At 54.3% G+C, this 24,622-nt stretch overlaps 1 protein-coding gene and 1 long non-coding RNA gene across 2 annotated transcripts; one reads left to right on the top strand and one right to left on the bottom strand.

The window, feature by feature from the left end:
- Positions 1 to 14: 14 nt before the first annotated feature.
- On the bottom strand, positions 15 to 1,986 carry LOC142021553 (uncharacterized). The gene is made up of 3 exons (XR_012647709.1): positions 1,939 to 1,986; positions 1,216 to 1,302; positions 15 to 317 (listed from the first exon to the last, which is right to left on the bottom strand). It is a non-coding gene; the product is annotated as an uncharacterized LOC142021553 (long non-coding RNA).
- Positions 1,987 to 9,639: 7,653 nt separating this feature from the next.
- On the top strand, positions 9,640 to 24,602 carry CDIP1 (cell death inducing p53 target 1). Its single transcript, XM_075010380.1, has 5 exons — positions 9,640 to 9,773; positions 15,575 to 15,673; positions 18,830 to 18,976; positions 19,524 to 19,785; positions 20,433 to 24,602. The coding sequence occupies exons 2-5, from the start codon at positions 15,589 to 15,591 to the stop codon at positions 20,542 to 20,544; spliced, it is 606 nt and encodes a 201-aa protein (XP_074866481.1). The 5' UTR covers positions 9,640 to 9,773; positions 15,575 to 15,588; the 3' UTR covers positions 20,545 to 24,602.
- The last annotated feature ends 20 nt before the right edge of the window (positions 24,603 to 24,622 follow it).

The following is a 24,622-nucleotide window of genomic DNA, read 5'->3' as shown; positions in this document are numbered from 1 at the left end:
TCCAGTCTGATTTGGGTCCTTCCAGGCATTGCCCTCAACTGTCCAGCCTGAAGGAGCTGGCAGCGCCCTGTCGCCTGGGGGTCCTTGCTGCCCGCTACGCCCCTGGATTTCTCCAGGAAGACCGGCCCAGGGATGAGAGGAGAGCCGGTCCCTGGGGCCTCACCCAGGTGATCTGCTTGTTGCTTGAGCTCATTCTCCAGCTGGCTGATGCGGGTCCCCAGGGCCTCTTGCTTGTCCGGCAGGTGGCTCAGCTGCTCGAGGGCCTCTCTGGCCCTTTCCCGTTTGTAGTCGGGGCTGGGCACCGGATCGGAGGGGCCCTGAAAGAAACATTCGCAGATTTCGTGTTCTCGCTGTTGGAAGAACAAAGCCACAACCGGCATGCAGCCACCCCCTGCCGTAGCGGGGAGCTGTGCCTGCAGCGGAGCTATGAACTACCTCCCCAAGCGCAGGGTTCAGCCAATACAGGCGCTGATCCTGCTCAGCCCTTTAGGGCACCAGTCACGTCCCTCTGCAGTGTGTGGATCGGGCAGCCATGGGGGGCTGATCTGGCTGGGGTTCGGGCTCGGGGGTGTCCTGAGCAAGGCTGCAGGCTGGTGCTGGGGGCTGCAGTGTAGGGCATAGGGCTCAGGCTCCCATGAGACTTCAGAGGCCCAGAGACATGAGCCCAGCAATGATCTCTGGAGGCGTCACTGGCTGCTCTGTGTGCAAGGGCAGAGTCTAGTGTGATCTAGTGAAACCGCCCACAGGCAGACTTGACCCTGGGACCTCCGGAGCTCAGTGCAGGAGCCTCTACAGTTTGAGCTCTCAGCCAGCTGGAGACTCCCTCTCTCGCTGTGTAAGTGGTCTAGGTCCCACTCCGCGGGACAGCGACCCACAGCCCTAGGTGTGTGGGCTACACAGGCCCGGCCTGAGTGTCCCAGGGCTTCAGCTTTGCAGCGTTCTCCCCGGTCCCAGAGACAGGCCCCAGCCCTCTTGTGCCCTGGATTGGAGCAGATCAGTCAGGAGGCCCCCCCCCGATCTGGGTCTCCGCAGGAGTCGGCGCCGCCTCCCTCTGCAGTCCCTGAAAACCTGAGCGATTACCCACGGCAAAGTCAGGAGGAACCGGCTTGCCCCATTCACATGGGAGCACAATTCTCCCTGTTCCGCTCGGTGCTGCCTCGAGCCAGCCCTCGGTCCTGGATCAGGTGCCCCAGGCAGGCGGGAATCTGCACCTACCTTGTCGGCGAGTGAGTGGAAGAGAGAGTCCCACTGCACCACGTCCGCCCGGTCGGGGAAAGCGCTCAGCTGGGCCTGCAGCTTGTCCTGCGGGCAGAGGAGGAAAGAGGCCCTGCCCATCGGAGGGGACTGGCCTGGTGCTTTCGATTGGCATGAACGTGGGCCCTTGGGGACGAGGCTCAAACCTCTCAGCAGATTCAGCAACGGCACCGTCATCGATCCCTTTCGTGGGGGTTCAGGCTCTTCCTGGGACTGGACGTGCGGCAGAACCACGTGAGAGCCTGTCGGGGCGGGATCTCCAGCCCCAGGAATCTCGGTGGGCAGCCGGCTCCCAGCCGGTCAGACTCGAGGGGTTTGGAGCGCCCGAGGATCTGGGGCCCTGGGGGCGGCCAGGTGGAGAGAAGCTGGTGTGCTGGTCACTACTCAGGGATGTGGCTGGGGCTGGTTCACGACAAAGGGGTCAGGGAGGGCCCTGCAGGAACGTCTGGGAGCATCGGGCAGCTCACACACTGCCCAGGGCTCTGGAATGCTGATCTCCGAGGTGCCCAGAGCAAGGGGCCAATGCCCACGGTTTGGCTGGAACAGGCTCCCTGGCTCCTTTGCTGGCTGCAGCAGCCCCCGCCCCTCAGCTCCTGGCCGCGCTCCTTGAGTGCGGGGCCTTCTCCAGAGCCCTTTGCCAGCAGCTTCTTCCTGACTCCCAGCAAACCCCACCCCCCCACTCACCAGCCTGGCCAGCAGGGCTTGGATGAGCTGGCTCTGCTGATCCAGCTGTGCCAGCCGCTCTCTCATTTCATCCATGCTGACCTGTTAGGCAAACCACATCGGTGTGAACAGCTGACGTGCAGAGGGAACAGGTGGCCAGGGGTGTCCTGCCCGCGCTGCAGTCCTGCCTGGGCCGTGGAGCTGGAGTGGCAAGGGAATACCTGGCTAACTGCACAGCCGAGAGCCTTCACGTCTCGTGGCTGGGGCTAGGGCAGGCTCCCTGCTCTCCAGGTTACACCACGGCGTGAGAGGGTTAGAATCAGGCTGCACGGGGCAGAGACAGGCGGGGAGCTCAGTCTTGTGCCCCTCACACGGGGAGCCAGGCTCCTCTGATGGAGAGAGAACGTTCTCTGAGACGCTGCAGAGACACTCTGGGTAACTCAGGACTGTGCTTGGTGCAGGACGCTGCATCCTCACTGCCTGGACGGATGCAAACGGGGGGACAGGGCATTGGAGGGGAGGTGCTGCTGGGAACAAAGGGGAACTGGCTCCACTGAATAGAGAATTCCCAGCCGGGAGCAGCCTCCAGCCGCTTATAAACGCCTGACTCTGCTGCCACTGTGGACCTCGCCTTTCACTTTGGCTCCACCAGACCCTCTTGGACCAGAATGGGAAAGGCGCCCGGAGCAGCAGCAGCCTGGAAGGATGGGGGCAGCCCTGCCACAAAAGAGCCTGAGCGCCGGCCTCTCAGGGCTGTGCTTGGGCTCAGGATTGCACAGCTGCTTCATTTCCTCCCCTGGGGAAGCATGTTGTTCCCGCGCCCCCCCAGCCAGAGCAGTTGGATCTCTCTCCACTGTCATCATTTTTCTTTGCCGTGGGGAGCAGGAGCACCAGCAGAGAAGCCAGGGCTGAGTGCTACCAGGTCAGCAGGGCCCTCCTTTGCCAAGAGAGCTCTCCGCGGGCTGCTGCACGTACTCTTTGGAAGTTGTCCCGCAAAGCCCCTAGCTCTTCCTGGAAGGCATTGATGGTGGTTTGCAGGGAGTAGGTGTTGGTGAGCAGATCCTGCAGCGTGTTCATGGCCTGAGGAGCAGAGAGGACAGGAAAATGGTCACAGCACCAACTCAAAGTAGGCCAGGCAGGACAAGGAGCAAGCCAAGCGCGCACTGCCAGGTCAGCCCGGGGTCTGCCCACCCTGACACTAACGGACCAGGCCCATTTTTCTTCTAATGGTGCCGGCCAACCTCTTCCGTCACCCAGGGCGCAGCTGTGGCGACTCCAGCAAACGCAGTTTTGATCTGCTGGGATCAAGATGCAGCACTGGATGCTGGAAGCTGTCGTTTCCGTGGGTTACACCTCGGGAGGGTCAAATCTCGTGGAAGACTCCCAGGGCACTTGTCCATCCTGCAGAAATTAATGAGCGGCCACAGATGAACTGGAGTAGAACACGCCACTGGGGCCTCTGGTTGATTCGGTTTACAGAATTATTCCAGAGTTATTATTCCAAAATAAGCTATTCCGGAATAACGCATCCACACTACAGGGAAGCCCCAACAGAAGCTTATTTCAAAATAGCCCCTATTCTGTGTCTGCACAGCCCCTGTTTCAGAATAGGCTCATACAGAGCCATCCGTCTCTCATGGACGGAACACCTGCCAGAAGGCACCACCGGAAAACAATCCCCAAAGCTGGTTTCCAGAAGGGATTCCCTCTCCTCCCTCCATCTGCTGGACAGAGATGGCTGAGCCTGGCTGATGCTCTGTGATACAAGAGGGGTCTAAAATGTTGCCAAGGTAGACCCCTCCAAGCCGTCACGCGTGTTTGGCACAGGTGAGAACGACCCCGCCCCCCGGGGGAAGTCCAGCCCCGTACAGCACAATGAACATGACAGGTTCAATCAGAGGGGGGCCAGGAGGGCCATTTGGCTCGGCCTCCAGCTCAAAGGAGGCCTCAGATTGACGCTTGTTAGCTTTTCTGGCTGAATTTCACTGCTGGTTTTTCTGCTTCTCCCCATCGAACCAAAAACGTTCGGTGCCTTATTGTGTGTTCAGTGTTGTCGTTTTTGAGTCTTGCGGGGAGAGGCTTCAGAAGCTGGAGGTGGTCTGGACCTCTCTGGCCCTCTGAGCAGGCCTGACTATGAACTGCTCTAGGTCAGGGGAGAATCAGATCCTGGACACCTTACAACGGAGGTATGAGCGGGGTGCAGAGACCCCACACCGATGAGGAAGGGGCCAGAGAGGTCCCTACGGTGGGCTCCTTCACCCCGGCCTTGTCAATCACACTGGCCAGGGAGCAGGCCTTTAAAAGGGAGGCAGCTGAGGGAAAGAAAGATTTCCCTGGCATTGACTCCTGCCGCCATGGAGGGAACTGCCAGGCAGCTCGCCCTTGGGAGAGTACGGCGGGCTCCCAGGTAAGACAGACGGGCTCAGCCTGCCTCCCAGACTCAGCCAGGGCAGCAGGGAAACGAGCATTTAATTTCCTTGTCCAGTTCAGAGCCCCCTGGTGCGCCCCTGGGTGGAGGGTCTTGGATCGCAGTCATGACCTATTGGTACTGTGGGGAAGGTCTAGGAGGGGCTTCCTCTGGACCTGCAATCCTGCTAAGGAGTTCAGCCTGCTCCCACAATCGAAGCTGAAAAGGACTTCATGGGACACAAGAGAGGTCCCCAGGTGAGTTATGGCTAGGGACAAGCAGTGTGAGAGCCCGTTCCAGGGGAGCAGAGACTGCACCCCAGTTCCAGGCGTGCCATCTTCTGCCCAGAGCGGCTCAAGAGCCCCCCGAGGGAGTCCTCTCCTGCCCGTGCTGTGAAACAGGTCACACCAAACCAGTGCTCTTTAACCCAGTTTGTCCTTTGCTCCATGAACTGGCCCAAAGCTGCTCACACAAACCAGCTGTAGCCCTGCTAAGATTCCTAGGAGGGATTTCCCCAGAGCCCAGGGCCTCATGATTCCCACCTGTACCTTCTGGGCCCCTGTGAACCAGACATTTCTCTCGCTGGCTTCGACCGGACACCGCCCCATCGCAGGAGCTGGGGGCAGTACATTTGCGCCGGGTGAGGATCTGGCCCTGCCGCAGCTGGGGGAAGGGAAGCAGGTGGTCTCCGGAAGCAAGGCTGGCTTACCTTAGTCGTTCCTTCCTCGTTCATTTCCATCTTCTTCTTCAACTGCATCATTTGCCACATTTCCTCGGCCGGCTTGTTGAAGGACTGGCTGCGGGAAAGCAGCTGTGCTGTGGTCGGGGGAGCGTTCAGATGGAGCAGCTGGCTTTCAATCCTCATCACCCTCTCCTGAAGCTGGTGAAAGAGCGAGGTGGATTTCTTCTCCAGGGAGGACTGCTCCTTGAGCTGGTATTCCACCTCCAAGCCAGCGGCCGGCTGGAGAAAATCCCTTTCCTCCTGGGAGATCTCCCTCCTGACTTCCTGGAGCTGGAGGTGCTCCAGCAGGCCATGCAGCAGGACGTGCAGGGCGTTGAAGTTGACGTGGCCGAGCCCGGGAGTGCCAATGGCGACGTTCACCAGCTCCGCAAACGTGATGGAGAAGCTCATTTTTCTTTCGGTCGCTGGCCTTGGGAGACCACCAGCTGTGACCACCGAGGCGGCCTCAGGTTATTTCCCAGGACTAGTTGTCCTAGGGACCCACAATCATAACACACCCTGATAGGCTCAAAGTTAATAAGTCACGGCCATGGGCACGTGATTGGCTTACAGGAGCATCCGTCTGGTTTGCGCTCTGCTCAGAAAGTTTTGCTGGTTGCTAGGTTACCAAGGAACGTGCTGAGATCTGAAAGGAGATGGACAACTTAAGGAATGTGGCCAGATGGTGATGGATGGGGTGAGTCACTTCTCTTTGGCCTTGGACCAGGACAAATCAGAGCTGGCGGCACCTGGAGCAGGAATAAAGGAATGCACTCTTGAAAGCAGCACAGCCCCCTTGCTGAGCGCACCAGGTAACTGAGACCTGTTACCTAGGTATTGTTCTTGAGATTCTGTGCCGTCTCGCTCGCGCTCCTGGGGATGAAGTACAAACCGCTGGCAACGACAAATCCCTCCACTCTGGGAGGAGGCTTAGACTGCGGCAAACCCCCGAAGAGTTCACCAATCAATTATCACGGGTAAGCTCCTGAGGCATTTTAACAGCCCAAACGCAGTCACAGATGGTCCCCTGGTCTCGCCACCCAGGAGAGTGTACCTGTGTGATCGATAGGCTGTGCTAGCCACATAAACGGGCAGAAGCCACAAGGAATCCAGCGGCACCCTAAAGACTAACAATTTGATTGTGCCATAAGCTTTTGGGAGATGCAACTCACTTCCTCAGATGCAGCAGCCGAAGTGGGTGTCAGCTCACGAACAGTGGAGCCCAAGGCCTCTGCAGGCCCCTTGGCAAGGGGGGCAGCTCTGTGCTCCGGGAAGGGGTGGGGCCAAAACCTGAAGGGGCAGGGCCAAGGGCGGCCATCTGTCACCGCCACCCAGAGTGCATCATGCCAACCCCCTCCCCAGCCTTTAGCGCTGTCCCCAGCACTCAGTGCAGCTCTCCAGCAGCGATTTAAAGGGCTCGAGGCTCCAGCTGCCACTGCTCCTCCTGCGACAGCAGCAGCGGACAGAGCCCCAGGCTCCTTTCAATTGCCGGGCCCTGGAGCAACTGCCCCCTTGGCCCCCCTCTGCCAGTAGGCCAGCTCACGACAGCTTATGCCATAATAAAATTGCTAGTCTTTAAGGTGCCCCTGGACTCCTTGTTGTTTTTGCTGATGCAGGCTAACACGGCTACCTCTGAAACCTCCCATAAATAGGGATAAGACTGTTGATATTCATATGCAAATACGTCCAATGGCATATGGAGGTATGTTATTGGCAAAGTCAGCATCAGCCCTCTCAAGCCCCAACAATAATGGTGCATTTAACATTTTTGAGTCAGCATTATCATGTGTTTTTACCAAAGGGTAACTAACGTGTTAGGTAGCCCACAGTAATAACATAGCGGCTACAGGATTTTTTAATTTCACTGAAGGCAAACTATGCCCCCTGCTCAGCAACACAAAGGGGTAATAGAATCATTTATTTCAAAATAAATCTGTGATGTGGGCCATACGAAAGAGAAGGGTGAATTGAATTAGTTCATTGATTTAAATCAGGTTACTAAAAGAACTAAGACTGGCTGTACTTAGAGTGCACTTACTATTGAAGTAAGCCCGACTGAACTCACTGCCACTTCTGTGTTTTGAGAAAACAAGTCTAGAATGGAGTTCCCTTGGAAAAACAGAGCTACGCTGAAGTAAAATAGGGAAGAGATTTATGGCATATCACAGAATCCTAGGGCTGGAAGGGACCTCAGGAGGTCATCTAGTCCGGCCCCCTGCTTCATGCAGGATCAACCCCCACTAAGCCATCCCAGTCAGGACCTTGTCCAGCCAGGACTTAAAAACCTGGAGGGGTGGAGAATCCACCACCTCTCTAGGCAACGCACTCCAGTGCTTCACCACATGCCTGGTGAAGTAGCTTTTCCTAATATCTACCCTACACCACCCCCTCTCCAACTTCAGACCATTACTCCTTGTTCTGCCATCTGACTCCACTGAGAACAGTTTCTCACCCCCCTCTTTAGAGCTCCCCTTCGGGAAGTTGAAGGCTGCTATTAAATCACCCCTCAGTCTTCTCTTCTGTAAACTAAACAAGACCAAATCCCTCAGCCTCTCCTCAGAGGTCCTCATAGGCATCGCCATTATGATCTGTGGTCATGATGTTCCAAAATAAGGAATATATATTAAGTAATACAAAATATGAAAGTGACACACAGTGGCAACTCTAGATTTCTCTTACTGCAGCTTTCTGTGTTGTATGCTGGGATGATGGACCTAAACCCAGTTAACTAATTAAACGAACCATAAGGAGTAGTGAAGCTAAACTTTGTTCTCTAGCACCATCCAACGCAGAAAACAGCTTGTCAAATCACACTTAGGCCGTGTCTACACTTATGGGAAGATTGATGGGCCGGCTGTTGGTCTTTCCCAGTTTTATTTAGCACGTCTAGTGGTACTCCTGGCAGTCATGGGGAGTTAGGGAAGTTGATGGGAGACTTTATCCTGTTGGCCTCCTGTTGTGTGGACGGCGGCAAAATCAGTTTTAAGTCAACGCCAGCTGTGCAATTCTGGTAGCTGGATTTGTGTATCTAAAATTGACTTTTACCTCCAACCTTACACTTTACCAACCTGGCCTTATACTAAAAGGCATAGTGAGAGTCTTGAAAAATGCAAAGTGAATGATTGAAGTTACTAGTCAGTTGATTCAGTCAGCCATAGCCACATCTTCAGCCACATCATTTTCTCCCAATAAACAGTTTTCCTCATGATGTTTCATTCTTGCAACTAGGCCTTGCATCTCCTTCTTGCATTGCTTACGCTTGACGCATTTTCCTTATTTGCTGAGGGAACAAATTTCTTCAAAATATTTCCAGTTAGGGTCTCTCTTCCACCCAGAAGCCGTGACAATTCTTCTGTGGCCAAAGTGTGGGGGGATATAGGAAACTGTGTGTTGTAAACAATGTCTCCCTTCTTCTTTCCAGTCCACTCCACTGTTCCTTTCTATTTTGCCTCTATCCTCTCCTATATAGTGTCCCGCTGTCTTTAAGAGAATGTCTTAACTCTCCTCTGCTGGGCTTGGCGAAGGCCCACCACCACCTAATCACAGAACAAAAACCTTCTTACCCAGCTTTTGTCTTTCTTTCTTTCTTACTTTTTAGTCTGGAGAGAAACAGAAATTGAAAGTCCAGAACTTTCAAGAAGCAAGAGCCAGGGGTAAGCTAGACAAACTACTGCCATTAATTAATTTTTATGAGACTGTAAGTGTACGTGTAGCATATTCATAATGAACTTTATATGTAACTGTTATTTTAAAACAAGTATTATAGTGATGATTTTAAAAAATAATAAAATCTGCTTTAAATAAAAAATCAGATTTTGTTTTAAAAAGTCATCAATTTTTATCCGCCCTGCAAAACAATAAACCTGTCAGAATGAAAGCATCACTTCAATGTACCATAACAAAATAGGTAACATACATAAAAGGCTGTAATTCATAACTGAATTCACTAGAAAAATCAACCTCCATCTGTACCTGCAACAAATGAAGTAAGAGATGAGTAAAGCATGCAACTCAGTATTTGCAGGATGACGTGTGAGTTGCACTAATATTTTTAACAAATTTTCTATTAAGAAGGAGAAGGTGGGGTGGAATCAATCGGATGCTACAGGAAGTCCAAACCGGCCCTGAAAGGTACAATTGTTTGAGGTATAGGCAGTTTAGAATACAGATTCTTTAGGAGAGGTAACAGCTAAATGTGAAGCTGGTGCAGCCCCCCACTCTCACCCCCGTGCGTGTGTGTGTGTTTCTCATGACACTTGGGTGCACAGCTGATTTGGAACTCTTGGCCGCGGTTTGTCCTGTGTGCCTAGCGAAGGGTCTCACGTGGGCTAGCAGCCCCAGCGCCCACGGGCCAGGCTTCGCCAGGTGTGCTGGCTCTCAGCCACCGACAAGGGCAGCCAGGTGCACTCAGCGGCAGCTTGGCCCCTATGGCACACGTGGGCACCCGAGAGCTTGGCGGGACCTCCTCCCCTTGCCACGCCCCCTGCAGCCAGCTGGCCTAGTTTGACCCGCCCCTCCACAGACTCCGCCCATCCGCGTGAGAGAGGCCGCAGTCGTCATCTCAAGTGAGGGCAGTGAGAGAGGCCCGGTGTCAGCGGATGCTAGCGCGCATGCGCACGGCCCTGGCGCGCATGCGCAGTTGTCGCGAGGCTGGGCATCCGAGCGCGGTTGCCCCTGGCTCCCGCTGCTGGTCTGTCAGGGTTTCCGGCGCCGCCGCCTTGCACTCCGGTAGGTGCCGCGCGGTGCGAGGGGGGCTGGGCGGTTTCTTCGGCGGGTGGCTCGGGGTCGGCGCCGCGCTCCCTCGGCGCAGGGGCGGGGGACGGCGCACTGGGGACCCGGGCGCTGAACACAGGGACGGGGGAGCGCGCTCGCGCCGGGGGCATTCTGGGAACTGTAGTCCGGTCGAGCCTCCCGCTCCGGGGAGAGCTGGGAGGGTTGCAGGGGACCGGAGAACTACAACTCCCAGCAGTCCCCGCGCCGCGGCCCTCTGGAGGGCGCCGGGCCCGGTCCTTTGAGTGGAGGCGGTGGGGGGGGGGTGTCTCTGGGCGCCCCTCGGCAGCCAGCGAGCCCGGGGCAGGAACGGAGCCGCGGGGGGGAGGGGTGCCTGGGCGGCTGCTACTCGGGGTCAGTAGCCAATGAGGGCGGGGCAGCATCTCCCCCCCCCCCCCCCCCCCGCGGCTCTGTTCATCCTCCAGTGTGAAAATGGTGCAAGTCAGGTGCTGCTGCGTGCCCCGAATCGGGACCCCGCGGGGAGGGGTTCCCCGGCTCGGCCGCTCCCAGAGCGCCTCAGGGGAGTGGGCTGCCGAGGGGGAAATGGCCTCATGTTGACCGTGCCAGTGCACGGGAAGGGGCAGCTCCCCCGCGCGGACCAGCGCCGCGTCCCGTGCGCACTTGGGCTGGTGTGGGCATAACCAAGTCAGGTTTCGGAAGACGTCGGCCTCCCTAATCTGAACAGTCACCCTGGCGCACTAAGCGAGCCGGCGATGCGCAATCAACCCTCCACATACCCAGCTGCAAGGGGCACGTAACTGGCTTTAACAGGAGTGTAACACAACTTGAAGCGGCTGTATGGCCCCTTCCCCCAGCGATGGGGTTGTCAGCCTGACAGCGGCGCTGCTGGAGGAAGGCAGCGGGAAGGAGCACTTTTAGGTTGCCTTGGTGCCCACAGCTGCCTGGCTGCCCGCAGCCTGATAGCCCTGCTGCTGGGGGAAGGCAGGGAGAAGCAGCCAGGAAACTGATCAGCCCTGAGGAGCTGGTCTGTTTCACAGATCCTGCAAGCCCAGGGGAGCTGGCAACCAGGCTGCAGCCTGGTTTCCTCTCCCCCCCCCCCCCCCCCCCCGATTTGCATGAAAATTCAAGTTATGCTGGGGTTGCAAGAACAAAACCCCCATGTAACTCAAGGGTTTACTGTAGTCAGAAATGCAGTTCCAGACATCCTGGTATCCTGTTCTGTCCATTAACAGCTGGCCTTAATTGGTAGGGAAATAGCTACTGTTTTTTTTCCCCAATCTGTCCATCCAAAAATCTGTAATTCAGTGTGCTTCAATTAAATTAAAATGGTGTGCTTTGGATTTTCTCCCATATATCCCAGTTTTTCTTCCAAAGATTGCTGGGTTGTAGTTTTCAGCGATTTGCTGTTATGGCTCATATGAAGGAAAGAAGATGTAAAAATTTTAAGTGTTGGTTTCAGGGGTATGAGGCCTTGGATTCTGATGGAGTTTGAAAGTGTTTTCGTAAATACACTTGTTTCCATTCACTAGTGAGACTCTCTAATAAACTTTGAATGAGTGCTCTGATAGGATTTCATATCCTGACTTAAATGGTTCACTTTTAACAGATGACAGACTTGGTTTAATGTAGTAATGTTTTCTTTGCTACACCACTTAAACTTTGGGAGGCACTTGGAAAGCACGCAGGGGCTGGTGAGTGTGTGGGCAGTGTGGTAAAAGCACAGAGTGAGAGGAAATGAGAAAAATACTGTGACAGTCAGTCAGCCGTGCAGCTCTGAACGACTTTGAAAGTGAGGAGAGCTTACAATCAATGGGTGGGTAAAGAGGGATTGAGGGATTTGGGCTTGTTTAGTTTAGAGAAGAGAAGACTGAGGGGTGATTTGATAGCAGCCTTCAACTTCCTGAAGGGGAGCTCTAAAGAGAATGGTGAGACACTGTTCTCAGTGGTGACAGATGGCAGAACAAGGAGCAATGGCCTGAAGTCACAGAAGGAGAGGAGTAGGTTGGATATTAGGTAAAACTACTTCACCAGGCGGGTGGTGAAGCACTGGAATGCGTTGCCTAGAGAGGTGGTGGAATCTCCATCCCTAGAGGTTTTTAAGTCGCATGCTTGACAGAGTCATGGCTGGGATGACTTAGTTGGGGTTGATGCTGCTTGAAGCAGGGGGCTGGACTAGATGACCTCCTGAGGTCCCTTCCAGCTGGAGGATTCTATGAAAGAGAGAAGAAACGGAAGGAAATCAGAGATGGGTATGACGTCATGGGAATGATCATGATTCTAGCAGCTACGTTTTGGAAACACAAGTGCAGAGATGCGTGGGAGGAGGTTCTAATAAGTGGTGCCTGTTCCTTTTTGATGAAGAGGAGGGGATATTTCAGCCATGTTACTAACTCTGCATATCCATGGCATTGCGCTCTGGCAATGATCATTTCTTCATTCTTTCACCCTGTCATACAGTACTGGAATATATGTGATCTAGACAAATGCAATTGTCTCATTTGTGTTTCCAACATTGGGGTGTTGGGTATTGCCAACACTACATTTATGGCCTTTGATGTCAACGCAGCTTCACGCCGTTGGAAACCTGAAAGAGGGACAGTGTTTTTTCTTTTTTCCCCTTTTGATAGCAGAAACTCCAAGGAAGGAATGAGCTGGATCAACTTAGGATGTAGGACAGAATCAATGTGTCTATCGCTAAATTCCTTAAGTTTCTGTTGTAACCTATTGGTTCCCCTTACCGTGTGTGTCAGGTTAGCAAGCAAAAAGCACTGATGAACTTCATTATTCAAAGACTGATTTTTCTTGTTAAAGGATATGACGCAAGCACAGCTCTACCCAGTCTGAGGGTGATTTCACGCTGGAAGAAAATATGGGATAGGCACAGTCTTTTAGCACATACTGTGTATGACCCAGAGACGTTTAGGGTATGTCTATACTTACAAGAAGATCGACTCATTCCAGGTGGATCTTCCAAGGTTCAATTTAGTGCATGCCTAGTGGGGATTGCTAAAGCGAACCAGCAGGGCTCTAAAGTCAACCCTGGTACTCGTTGTCACGAAGAATAGGGAAGGTTGATGGGAGAAACTCTCTCGTCGACCTCCCATTGTGTGGATGGCCAGAAAAATCAATTTACTGTGCATCAATTTCAGCTACGCAGTTGTTGTAGCTGGAATTGTGCATCTCAGATCGGCCTAGTGTAGACCTGGCCTTGGTTGGAATATACAAAGCGAAGAGGTTGCAACTGGGTCCTTTTGTAGAAGTTCCTCAATGTCCCCTTTAAATACCTGTATTTGAACTGCAGACTATAATATAGATCATTTCTCTAAGAGGAAAGAGGATGTTTTGGGCTTAAGAGATTTTAATCGACTTCTTCAAACATTTAAAAATATCATGTTTTTTGTGGGACCTACAACAAAACCAGTGTTTTGCGCTCCCCTGCTGACCTCTGTTCCAGAGTTCTGTGAACATAATGCCTGGCGTTGCTGAACAAAGAGTTGGAGGTGCTGAGGAACTAGTAGTTTTTAAACATAAACAAGCTTGTTCATTTCAGCATTGTGTGAACATTGATTTCTCCCTATGTTTTGCCAAGCAGAAATAGGCCAAGTGGCAGCCTGGTAATATGGTGATTAGAATGGAGGCACATGTAGCAGTGGCAGAATTTGTTTTTGTGCTTCTAAAAGCCAGACCCACCTTCTGAGTGAAAACCGAACCAGGGAGTTGCAGGGGAACTCTTTCCCCAGACTGATCTCTGTGAAGTTAGTTTGGTGTTCTTGGTTTTGTCCCTTTACTATGCAGTAACTTTCCCGCTCTGGGGTTTGAGAAAACAGAAAATGCAGAGCAAAGCATAGGCCTTTTGCGACTGCTAACGTAAACAAACGTGATGGAGGTGCCATGATGGACCATACATCATTTCAGAGCAGGGACCAGCAACCCCAGCATGTGTGCCCAGAGCGGCCCAGGAGTTGCTTTAATCTGCATGCTAGGTGGCAGCTCAGCCCCACCCTCCTTCCCCATGCAGCCGAGAGCTTGCTCAAAGCCATGCCACCTGCGGATTAACAAAAGACCATCCAAGAATACCAATTAAACGGTAAAGCTCTGCATCTGAATGTATTTATTAATGAAGCTGTTGTAAGTAGGACTATTAGTGGCTTTAAAAAGTATCCCTGGCACTTGGCGTACACAGAGGTGAAAAGGTCAAATTTTGGCACTCTGCCTTGGAAAGGCTGCTGACCCCTGCCTTACAGCTTTACTAAATGAGTGCACCGCTGATCCCAGGTACAGCATGACCTGAACCGAACTTCTCCATGAAAAGACCAAGGGTAGGTGCCAACTAGGGCTGGTTTCTAATCTGCCAAGGGATGTCCTGGCCCTGAGAGCCCTGGTTCCCTCAGCACAAGCACAGTCTCCACGAGAAATGTGGCTCTTGGTAGCATGTTCTGTTGCTGGGGGTTTCTTAGCCATTAACAACACATCAGAAAAGAAGCCATTCCAAGGGTAGAATAAAGCAGCCTGGACGTACTGGAATGTGACCTTCTGCCCAGGCTCCTTCCCTGTTGCTGGCCTGAACGGATATTTGTGCAGACTCAGAGCTCTTCACCCTAGAGATGTCAGGGAGCCAGTTACCCTAAAGAGCACTCATTGGAGCTTGTGGGGGGAGTTCTCTCACACAGCTTCATCAAATTAACCTGACTTTCAGACTATTAACTTTACACAAGAATTCTTCACTTTCTTGCCTGAATCAAGGCATCTGTTTGCCCAGTTCCAAGCAGAAGAAAGTTAAAACTATTCGGAAACTAGAGATGATTCTTTGACAGGTTGAACCTCTCTTGTCTGGCACCTCGGGACCTGACCAGTGCTGGATGAGAGAATTTGCCAGGCCGCAGAAGGTCAATATTGTCTAGCAGCGTTACCAACACTTCACTGCCTACTGGGCTCTTAATACATTTAGGAGGTAAATGACAGCTAAATAACAGCACAGAATATGAAGAGCCAGGACTGGTGGCTGGAAACAAACTTTACGGGACCGCAGGAAACTTGACCATGCTCATGATAACTGCTTGTCCAGCTAACTGAAGTCATGCTGGATTACAGATGTGAGATGAGAAAGTGACAGACCAGAGAGGTGCGACCTGTGCAAAGTCTGTCTAGGCATTTCTAAGAATGAACATTTTAATTTCCTGCAGTGCTACGTGGGCATTCTCTTCCTGCTCTTTTTAACATGGAGGAGCTTTTATTACAACCCGAACCATGTGTGGCTCAAGAGTTCAGGGCCCATGTTTATTTCAGACTTGCAGGCTCTGATTCCGTGCTGCTCCTGCTGCTCTGTTTTGGAGAGCAGCTTCCGTTCTGAGAATCCTCGGGGCATTTAGGAAATGTGCAAAGTTGAATCCATGAACAGCAGCTGCCGTTTAACTCTGCAGCCCATTAAAGTAGGAAATGAAGGATAGTGTGTCTAACTGAATGGGCGGGAGGCTACAGGGAGGCGGAGTGGAGTTACTTAAAATGAAATCTGGACCCTTGGGTTAATATTTTTCCCCCTCACAAAATATGCTGCATTGGTTGGATCTACTATTTTGCATCCCCCACCCACCCACCCCCGCATGCTGAGCTCCTCCCGCATAGTGCCGTGAGCGCTGAGCTGGGCTCAGTTAGCACCAGCTGTAAGGGCAGAGGGTCCACTCCTGTGCTTCTTGTCACTAGCCCTGGCGCTCTCCCTGCCCGGCGGCACTGGGGAGGGTGGATACCCCTCCGTGCTTCCCAGCTGGTAAGTTTGGATGTACTGTGATTCTCTCTTGCAGATCAGCTGTAAGCGATGTCCAGTGACCCTCCCCCACCCTACCCAGGGGGACCGTCTGCACCGCTAATAGAGGAGAAGAATGGCCCACCCTCCATGTCAGGTAAGCTATGGAGGATGGGCAGGTGGGATCAGGGCAGATACAGGTGGTCTTTTCGCAGATGCATTTGTGGACGAGGTGCACTGGGCTGGGTGCAGGGAGGGAGAGGAGGCTGGGCGGTTACAGCAGAGAAGTCAGCATCTTGCTCTACTTTGATTTCAGGACCTTTACTCCCCTCCCCGAACAGGGAGGCAAGGCAGGTCTGCAGCTTAGTGAAACCATCCCATGGTCTCCTGACCGCCAAAGGGCTGGTCACCCAGCCAGTGACTTCATGGCCAAGTCGGACTCTAGCCCAGAAGCAGGGCATGCCTCTTTCTCCTGAGCCTGCCTGCCAGCCAGCGACTGGGCCACTGGCCACCTGAGCAGTGTTTGTTGTCCTCGTCTCGCTGGGTCAAGGAGGGAGAGACTTCGGCGAAGCAGGTTCACTCTCCTCCATAGAGGAGCCCCTGCCTCTGGCTTCATGCAGACCACTTTCACCAGGGGCCTTGGCCGAGTCTCCCTTCCTTTCCTCTGCTTGTGCTCCATGACCCGCTCCAGCTCCCTGCCCCTTGTCTCTGGGCTGCCAAGTAACTCTCTGCTCTTCGGAGGGAGCTGTCCTCACCTCTGGGAGCTTTCCCACCTCCTGCCTTTCAGGGATCCATCCAGGACTTCTCCTCCTGCCCTGGATGATGTCATCAATGGTTGTGGCTCCCCTGCACCCGTCGCACGTGTACCTCCCGTCTTCAGTGCAGTCTCGCTTCTCTCCGATGTCCCATCCCTCTGGAATGGCTCGCTGCCCCCGTAGACCCCACATGGTTAGAACAGAGTCCCTGAGGTCCCAGCAGCTCCCACCCTTGGGGTACCTGGAGCCTCCTGTCTCTTCTCACATCTCGGCACTGCCCAAATCCTGCCATTCCATTCTCTTCCATCACTCCCAGCTGGTTCGTAACATTCTTCCCCACTCCCCTCTCACCTCCTCCTGCTGTGCTGGGCTCAGATTCCCTCCCTGTCCTTTCAGCAGCTCTCCCCCACCTCCTTGTGTCTCTGCGGTAGCTCCGTCTTCCTGCTCAAATACCCGCTGCTTGCCTCGCTCTGCTCCCCCTCCCATATTGCACCCACCAGTTCCCATTACCTCCATCTTCCAGAAAAGACTCCTACTGCTCCCGCCTGTGAAGCGGCTGCTGCCTGAGGCCAGGCCTGCCTATGGTGCCCGCTCTCTGGTGCCGTCTGGCTGAGCATGCGGCACAGGTCCTTGGCGTCTGTAGAAGGTTTCTGTAGCTGCAAGGCCCCTCGTGAACTGAAGCAGCCAGGGAATTGTTGCAGTTGTGTGTTTCTGGCCAGCGCTGCCGTTCTGCTGCTGTCCCGGCCCCTGGGGGCTTGGGGGGCCCCAAGTCAGTGCCCTTGGTCCTGCTGAAATGGAGCCCAAATGCCCTTCCTCAGACTTCCATCTCGAATCCCTCTGGCTGTGTGTCTGTCTGCACCTCTTGTGCGTGGGAGGGTGTGGATCCCAGCATGCCAGGAGCCCTGTACCGTAAAGGAACAGGGATCCGCTGCTCACGAGTCTCCAAGAATTCCTTTTTGAAGAGACGCAGCTCGAGGCTCACTGGAGTTGGGGCGTGGGTGCTGAGTCCCCCTAGGCGCTGAGCACCTACCAGTAGCCAAGCTTCTCCCTCTTTGCCCCCTCCTCCATCGCCTCTCACTGGTCGGCCTGCTTGCTTCCTCCTCCCTTACCCTCCCAGCCCTTCTGGAGCACTGGGAACAGCTGATTGGGAGTTCTCTGAATGCTGTAAGAGGGAGGGAGGCGAAGCCAGGGCTTGGGGATGAATGGAGGTGGGGTCAGGATGGGGTCTGGGGCAGAGTGGGAGGCCAAGCACCCTCCAGCTCGAAGGAGGCCAGTGCCTGTGAGCTCCTGGTAAGCAGCATTACTTACTTCCCCCCGAATCAGGAGAACGGTTAATAGCAATGAGGTGAGATTTTTTGCACCCCTTAAAGCAACGAGTTGAATCAGCTTTGAGGGAACTTTACTGCACGCTGAGACTCCGCCTATGCCCTGGCTGCACCCCAGGTTGAGCGAAGGGGGCAGCTGGAGCTTGGTTTGAGTAGCGAGTGTCTATCTTAGAGCGTGGATCAGGTACCCTCTGCTCCAGCTTCTCCTGGGCCCAGGAGGTCCTGGAGCCCCTGCGTCAGGAGGAATCAGCCGGCATGGCTGAGGCCATGCAGCACACAGTGTTAGACTGAGGCAAGGGCTATGGTAGGGCTAAATCCCCATGCTCTAAGGGCAAAAGAAGCTGAGGGGCTGGTTGATGCCTGCTGGGTCAGCTGTCTGCCCCAGGGCAGATGCAGATATTCTGGGACTCCATGGTCCCCGTTCATATCCATCTCTGAGTCTGGTGAGATCCTGCCTGTCCAGCCCAGTTGCTGCCATGGGGGAGGTGCAGGAGAGTCCGATGTCCTGGGCGATTATTGATCAGCTGGTCCCCCTTCCCAAATGGCTCTGCCCATCCCCTTCTCCTCAGGGCTGCTCCCGCGGTTGGCCAGACTGACTGTAACTGTTCCAAAGAGAACCTCGTGCAGCCGACATCACGTCTGCCCAGGCTCTGATGGCCCCCGCAGAGCGTGAGGCACAGAGCCGCACATGTTGGCTGCAGCTGCAGGGGGCTCTTAGTCCGGCACCCAACTGAAACTGAGCTGGTCGCCAGCAAATGCCCCTTCCATCGCGTGAGCCGTTAATCCCAGCGCTCCGGGGGCTGCTCCAGGCATGACTGGGATAACACAACACCTTTGCCCGTGCTGGGGACCGCCAGTACCGGCGGGGAGGGAGTCGTGCCCCCTGCTGATGGATGTTGACTGGTGGAGTTGCTCCCTGAACATGGTGTGTGGTAAAGCCCCTGCGTTGGGGTGTCTCTGGCAGAACTCACTTGGCTGAGACACCCTCCCCGATTCCTAGCTCAGCGTCTTCCCACGGGCACCACCCCATCGTGGGTTGTGGCCCACACGGCAGCATTCATTCGGTTTTCTCCACCGGCGTGGTCTCTGCCAGGCCACCCCTCGCAGTCGCTCTGTCTGCTGCAGCCTGGCTTAGAATGGCTCAGCTCTCTGTGCCCACACTGCCTCGCCCCCCTTCACCCTCCCCAGTGCCCTCCTTCTGGCTCGGCTAATCCCTGGCACCTTCCCTTTCAGACGGAGTCTCCACTTCTGCAGTCCAGCCCCAAGGGATGCCTGTGCCCCCTCCCGATTTTGGGCCACCCCCGTATGAGCCACCCCTGCAGCCGGGGTACATCCCCCCTCCCATTGTCACAGAAGGCTCTGTGCCCTACATGCCCCAGGGTGAGTATTGCAGGGGCTGGGGAAGGGCTGTCAGCGGGCGCCGTCTGTCCGCATGTGCTCCTTCCACGTGCCTGGTTGTGGCGCACTGGCTGGGCTGCCCTGCCCCGGAACCGTCGCTGCTCTCCCTGGCGTGGCAGGAAAGCATCTGGCCTCACAGGAGCTGGTGCCAGTTGCTGTCCGCACCCGGCAGGCCATGCCGTGGCTGCTGTGTACTCTGGGGAGCTCCCAGAGCTTTGCAGCTGGAGTCGCTGCTGTAGGCACCCGCTAGTGCCAGGGAAGGCCCCTGCAGCCTGCCTCGCCAGGGAGGTTTTGGTGGCCATCTGTGAGTGACTGCGCGGTGCCGCTCCACACAGAGCCACGTGCTGGGTTAGCACTCACAGGCCAGGAGCAGGGGCACGGCCCTGGCGTGGTGGGGCCCAGTCCTGACTGTCGGCGCTGAGCCCACGCTGCCCGGATGGTGCTCAGTGCTCCCCACCTGCTGCTAACGTAGTCGCCTCTCAGGAACGCCGTGTGTGGGTTGCTTAACGTGTGTGTATATCACTGGCAGGTTATTATCCAGCCCCTGGACCACACCCTCCCATGGGCTATTACCCGGCTGCGGGACACTACCCCTCTGCCGGTGGCCACACGGCAACTGTCATTGTACCGTCTGGGGCAGCAACCACGGTCACCGTGCTGCAGGGGGAGATCTTCCAGGGCAGCCCTGTGCAGACGGTGTGTCCTCACTGCCAGCAGGCCATCACCACCACCATCACGCACGAGATAGGCCTCATGAACTTCCTCCTCGGCTTCTTCTGCTGCTTTGTTGGGTACGTCCTGGGGGTTGGTGCTGCGCTGCTGTTCTCTGGGGCTTCTGCCTGGGTCACTGGCCGATTGGGAGCACCCAAGCACCACTCATCTCTCTGCTCCGTTAAGTAGATGTTCCTCCAGCTGGAGGAGGAGGAAATTGGGCCAGGAAGTAGTGAGGTATCGTAGGGGTCCCAGCTGCTGCCTCTGTGGCTCTGCACCAGTCTGTGCTTGGCCTGGTGAGCCTGTGCCTGTCATTTCAGTCTTAGCTGGCCTTGAGGCTGTTCCGGTGGCTCTGGCGCTGGCAGGAAGCTGCCCCGCGGCATTCACTGTAATGTCAGAGCATCCCTGCAGAGTGAGGGGACTGGTTTATAGCTGGCCGGGGAGTCTCCCTGGTTGTGAGCTCTGTCCCGCACAGTGCCATGCTACGTTTAAATACACACGCTGAAAAGGCTTTGCGCTTTCCGAGGGCTGGGGGTCCCTGCCTAGGGCCAGGGGACGCGAGGACTCTCTCATTACCAGCACAGCCAGGTTTCACTGGGTGTCGGGGGCAAGTGTGTGCATCAGCCCTGTAGCTAGTTGGGAGGCTGGGAGGGGCACACTGAAGACCTCCCTGATGCTTGCTGTACCCAGTGCTGGCTCACTGGGCTTCGACCTCTCCCTCTTCCAGATGCGACCTGGGCTGCTGCTTGATTCCATGTTTAATAGATGACTTCAAGGATGTGACCCACACCTGTCCCAACTGCAAGGCCTACATCTACACGTACAAGCGCATGTGTTAACAGCGCCCCAGGAGCCACGCCTGCTGGAATGATGCCACCCCTTCCACGCCGATCTACACACGCAGAATGCTCCTTCGCTTAGCCCTTTGTTGGTAGTGCGTCTCTCCCCCTCCCTTTGGAAAGAGCTGTGAATGCTGTGTTAGCCGTACTCGCACACTGACAAGGAAGCTGTAGGCCCCCACTACTAACAGCCTGAGCTGGTGTGTAGGTGTGAGCTCAGATAGGCAGCTGTGCGATTGAATAGCTGCTGCGCTTGCCTTGCTGGGCCTTTGCAGATGGTCTAGAACTAGGACTGCAGACTGCTGCACAGAAGACTTGCCTGTCACAGGTTATGGCTGCCCATCAGAGCCACCAGTCCTACCTCGCCTTCCTGCATACCCCCGGCTTCCCCCCTCAGTTGCTGGTGGTAGCCACTCTTCAAGGAGATGGCGGTGCAAGGCAGCAATCCATCCTCTGGCAGCATGCGGGGATGGCCATTCCCCGGTTAGTGATAGACTGAGCCCATTGCAGTAGGAGAGGTGCTTTCTTTCCATCCCATGCTGGCAGCTCGTTTCCCTCTAGAAGCTGTGAATATGTTTAAATGTCCACTCCGCTCCCCCAGGGCTCTTGCGATACTCATGTGCTGACCAGCACTGTCTCTTGACAACACACAGATCCTGTAATTTAGTTGAGTCCTGCAGTTCTTTACCAGCCACAGATTCAAAGCAAGAACATTCGTCCACCCCAGGAAGGCGCGCTTCCCTGCAGGAAGTGCAGGGTTTCTGAGGGTTTGCTTTCTTTTCAGCCAGATGCCAAGATGCACGCAGCTTCCTTGTTCCGCCCATAGGCTAGCAGCCAGAGGCACACGTGGTGCTGGAGAGAGGTGGGCTGTGAAGGTTGGCTTTATTTCAGGGACAATGTTTGTTTAATTCTTTGGGTTGTGCTTCTGCAGCTGGCTGGGCCCTGCAGCTGATGATTGTTTCCCTGCTTTGGAGCCTGGCCAGCTCTGCTGTGCTTTCAGGGGTGCAGTTCTGGTTCCTTTCAAGTGATTTGGAATCTTGGGGCCTCAAGTGTTAGTGCCTGGTGGCCTCTTTTCCATGGGCGTAACAGCTCCTGTAATCGCAGGGGCATTACACACACTTCTGTGCAGAAAATGGCAGCTACTGGATATTCCCAAGCTCAGCACTGGGCTGCGTAAGGCCCTTCCATTACAGAGCCAGGGGGAGGAAATGGAGCAGTAGCTAGTGAAAGTAGCCTCATGGAGCCACTCGAATGCTGTGGGAGCCACAGGCCCCATACTATGCCTCTGGCATTGGTACAGCCTGCATTGCTGTGGCAAGCTGAAGCTCAGCTGGCGGGGGCTGTGTCGCTTAGAGCACAGCATTAAGTAGCAGCTCCTTCCCTGGTGCCACCCCCAAAGCTAGTGGTAAGGAAGGGTGAGGAGAGCACGAGACCAAGAGGCCTTTGTTGCCATTGGTTCAGTGGCATTCAGGAGATTCAAACCCTCTGTGCTCCTACACTGGATGCCTTGTGCCAATCGCTCACCCAGCCAGCAGGCGCCAGTCCGAGCGTTGCTCTGAAAGTAAGGGGGGGGCGCAGGGGACACACCTGAGGATTGCCACCCGTTTTGCACACTGTCCCCCTTCCTCGTGCTCCACTCTAGCTGATGTTGGGCGCTGCTCTGCCTGCCCCTAAAGAAACATGCATCCAGCTAACCCGCCCAGGGCCACGAAAGGGAAAGTTGTGGGGCTCTGGCCTTTCCTGGCTGTGCTCTTGCACTGCTCTCGCCCTCCAGGTGGCAGCTTGTTCTTCTTTTCATCTGTTTGTATGTGTTTAATGTTTGCATTTTGGGGGGGGGGCAGAAAAGCTTGTGAATCTCTCTTCATGCACATCTTCACTGTGCTACCTAGAGCCAGATGTTTTGGGGACCCCCCCCCCCCAAGTAACATTGCGTCCAACTGTGTAGGTAACTCAGTGAAGCACTGTAAGGGGGGGAGGGGGTTGTTTTTAATTTAATTATATTACTATTATTAAATGTCTGCTCACTTGTAACTGTAACTTACTAGAAATGTGACGACTCTACCCTTCCAGCTCAGTCAGTTTTGCACCAAAGCAGAGTCGGGCCCATTGCGGATGGGTATGGTATGACAGGCTCTGCAGAGGGTTCTGTTCTGGTTCCTTTCTAAATCAGGAAGAGGAAATGGAGTTTGTGAGGGTTCAAACCAGCTGATGCTAGTGGATGCTGAGCCCAAGGCTACTCAGGGAGCCTTTGCCAAACCCCCTTTTTCAAGGGCTCAGTTCTTTAAACTATTCAAGCTGCCATAACCCTTTCTGCTTTGTATGTCCTGAGTGTATGCTGTGAAAACACCGTGACCATCTGCTCTCTCTGGTTGTCATTAAACTAGGTCATGTATGCACATGGAGGCTCTGGTCTTCCATGGGCCAGCTGTAGTTTCTGGGTTCTGAATGATTGGTTAGTGAAACTGTGCAAAGCATGACTCTGATTTTAATCTGCTCCTGTTCAAGGGGATTTGTTTTAAGCCATGCATATGTCTCAAAATGAACAACATGTGGTTCAGGTGTCAGCTTTGTCTGGCAGGAGTGAAGTAGTCTGTGCTCAGAAAAGCAAATAGCTGGCGCTTTTACATGATGTTTGTATATAAATAACACACTGACCCTGATCTCCTTGTGCTGTTCTTCTTTAAGCCCTCTGACTCAATATCGGGAAAGCAGGGACCAGCTGGCTGTTCAGTGGGCCTTGGCAGACAGATTTCCATGGTTGCAACCAGTACGGCGCATCTTCTTTCTTGGTTGGAGGCTAAAGGACTGCAAGGGATCTCGCCAACTGGCGAATGAAATTCAGTATTGCTAAGTACAAACAACGTGGGAAGCTAGGCAAGCTAAGAGCCCCTTCTCCCTGCCTTCCCCAAACCACACTGCTGGGGAGAAGTGGATCCCTCCCTACCCTGAAGTAGGAAGAGTAAAAAAAGATCAAAATGGTTTCAGCTGAAAACAAGGAGGTTTCACCAAGGCTGATACTGGGGAAGAAGGTAGAAAGCTTCCCAGGTGAGAGGAGAGCCCCCTGTAAGTAGGCTTGGAAGGAGAGCTTTAGGCTGGCTGAGTTTTGATTGTTAAGCTCAGTGGTCACATCCTGGAACTTGTACGGACACCTGCTAATGAAGTATTTAAGCCCACTTTAAAAACTGCACTGATGGACTATGGAACCAGAGGGATTGAAAGGAAGCTTCCACCTGTGAGGAATCAGGGCCATTCCTCCCATACATGGCTGTATAGGGCACCCAAAAATTTGGGATACCCTGAGTCTTCATGTCCAGCCAGCTGCCTCTTCTTACCACAGTACTGTGGCTCTGCTTCTCCAGTGAGGACCTAGTTAACATGAAGCCTGCCCAAGCTACTAGCAGAACACTGAAGAGCCATTCAAGTGGTAGTGAAGCCACTGACCAGGCATTTGCCAACCCCAGGTGCCTACTGTCAGTTTCTACAGCAGGGTCAGCAACCTTTCAGAGGCAGAACAGCAAAATTTGACCTTTCAACCTCTCTGTGCTGGTGATACTTTTTAAAGCCACTAATTGTTCCCCTTAAAATAGCTTCATTAATAAGTTAATGGGCAGAGCTTTACACTTGAGGTGGTGGTTGGTTGCATTAGGTGGCCTGGCTTTGAGCCAGCTCCCTGTGGCATGGGGCAAGGTCAGGGCTGAGATCCCACCTCATGTGCTGATGAAAGCCAGCTGAGGTACAGGATCAGAGTCTGAAATCTCCTTTGATAATGCTGTGTATAGCCCCATAAATCCTACATGCCCATTTTATGCCAGCTGCACTTGAGGAAAGGTAATACAAGCCCCCCTCATATTCTATGTCCCAGGGGAAACTGCCATTGTCCTGGGCAACCACCTCCAGCAGCAACTTAGCAAGAGGAGATTGCTTGCAGCTCCACAGGACAGAGATTCAGATGCACCCAACTGATTAGCAGAGCATCCACAGCCAGCAGTATGTATGGTGCACATTCACACACACCTTGGGACATAATTTTTTCCCATGCATTTGTGGGAATAAATTTTGAGGGAGCAATGGTTCAGTC

This window comes from Carettochelys insculpta, chromosome 16 (genome assembly GCF_033958435.1).
Source record: "Carettochelys insculpta isolate YL-2023 chromosome 16, ASM3395843v1, whole genome shotgun sequence".
Lineage (NCBI taxonomy): Eukaryota > Metazoa > Chordata > Testudines > Carettochelyidae > Carettochelys > Carettochelys insculpta.
The sequence above is the reverse complement of the archived record's forward strand: the minus strand, read 5'-3'. Positions and strand labels throughout refer to the sequence as shown.

Excerpts from the sequence above, each read along its gene's own strand:
- CDIP1 (XM_075010380.1), top strand. The coding sequence starts at position 15,589 with ATGTCCAGTGACCCTCCCCCACCCTACCCAGGGGGACCGTCTGCACCG. Across the intron at positions 15,674-18,829 it reads TGGCCCACCCTCCATGTCAG|ACGGAGTCTCCACTTCTGCA; the intron begins GTAAGCTATGGA and ends CTTCCCTTTCAG. Across the intron at positions 19,786-20,432 it reads TTCTTCTGCTGCTTTGTTGG|ATGCGACCTGGGCTGCTGCT; the intron begins GTACGTCCTGGG and ends TCCCTCTTCCAG.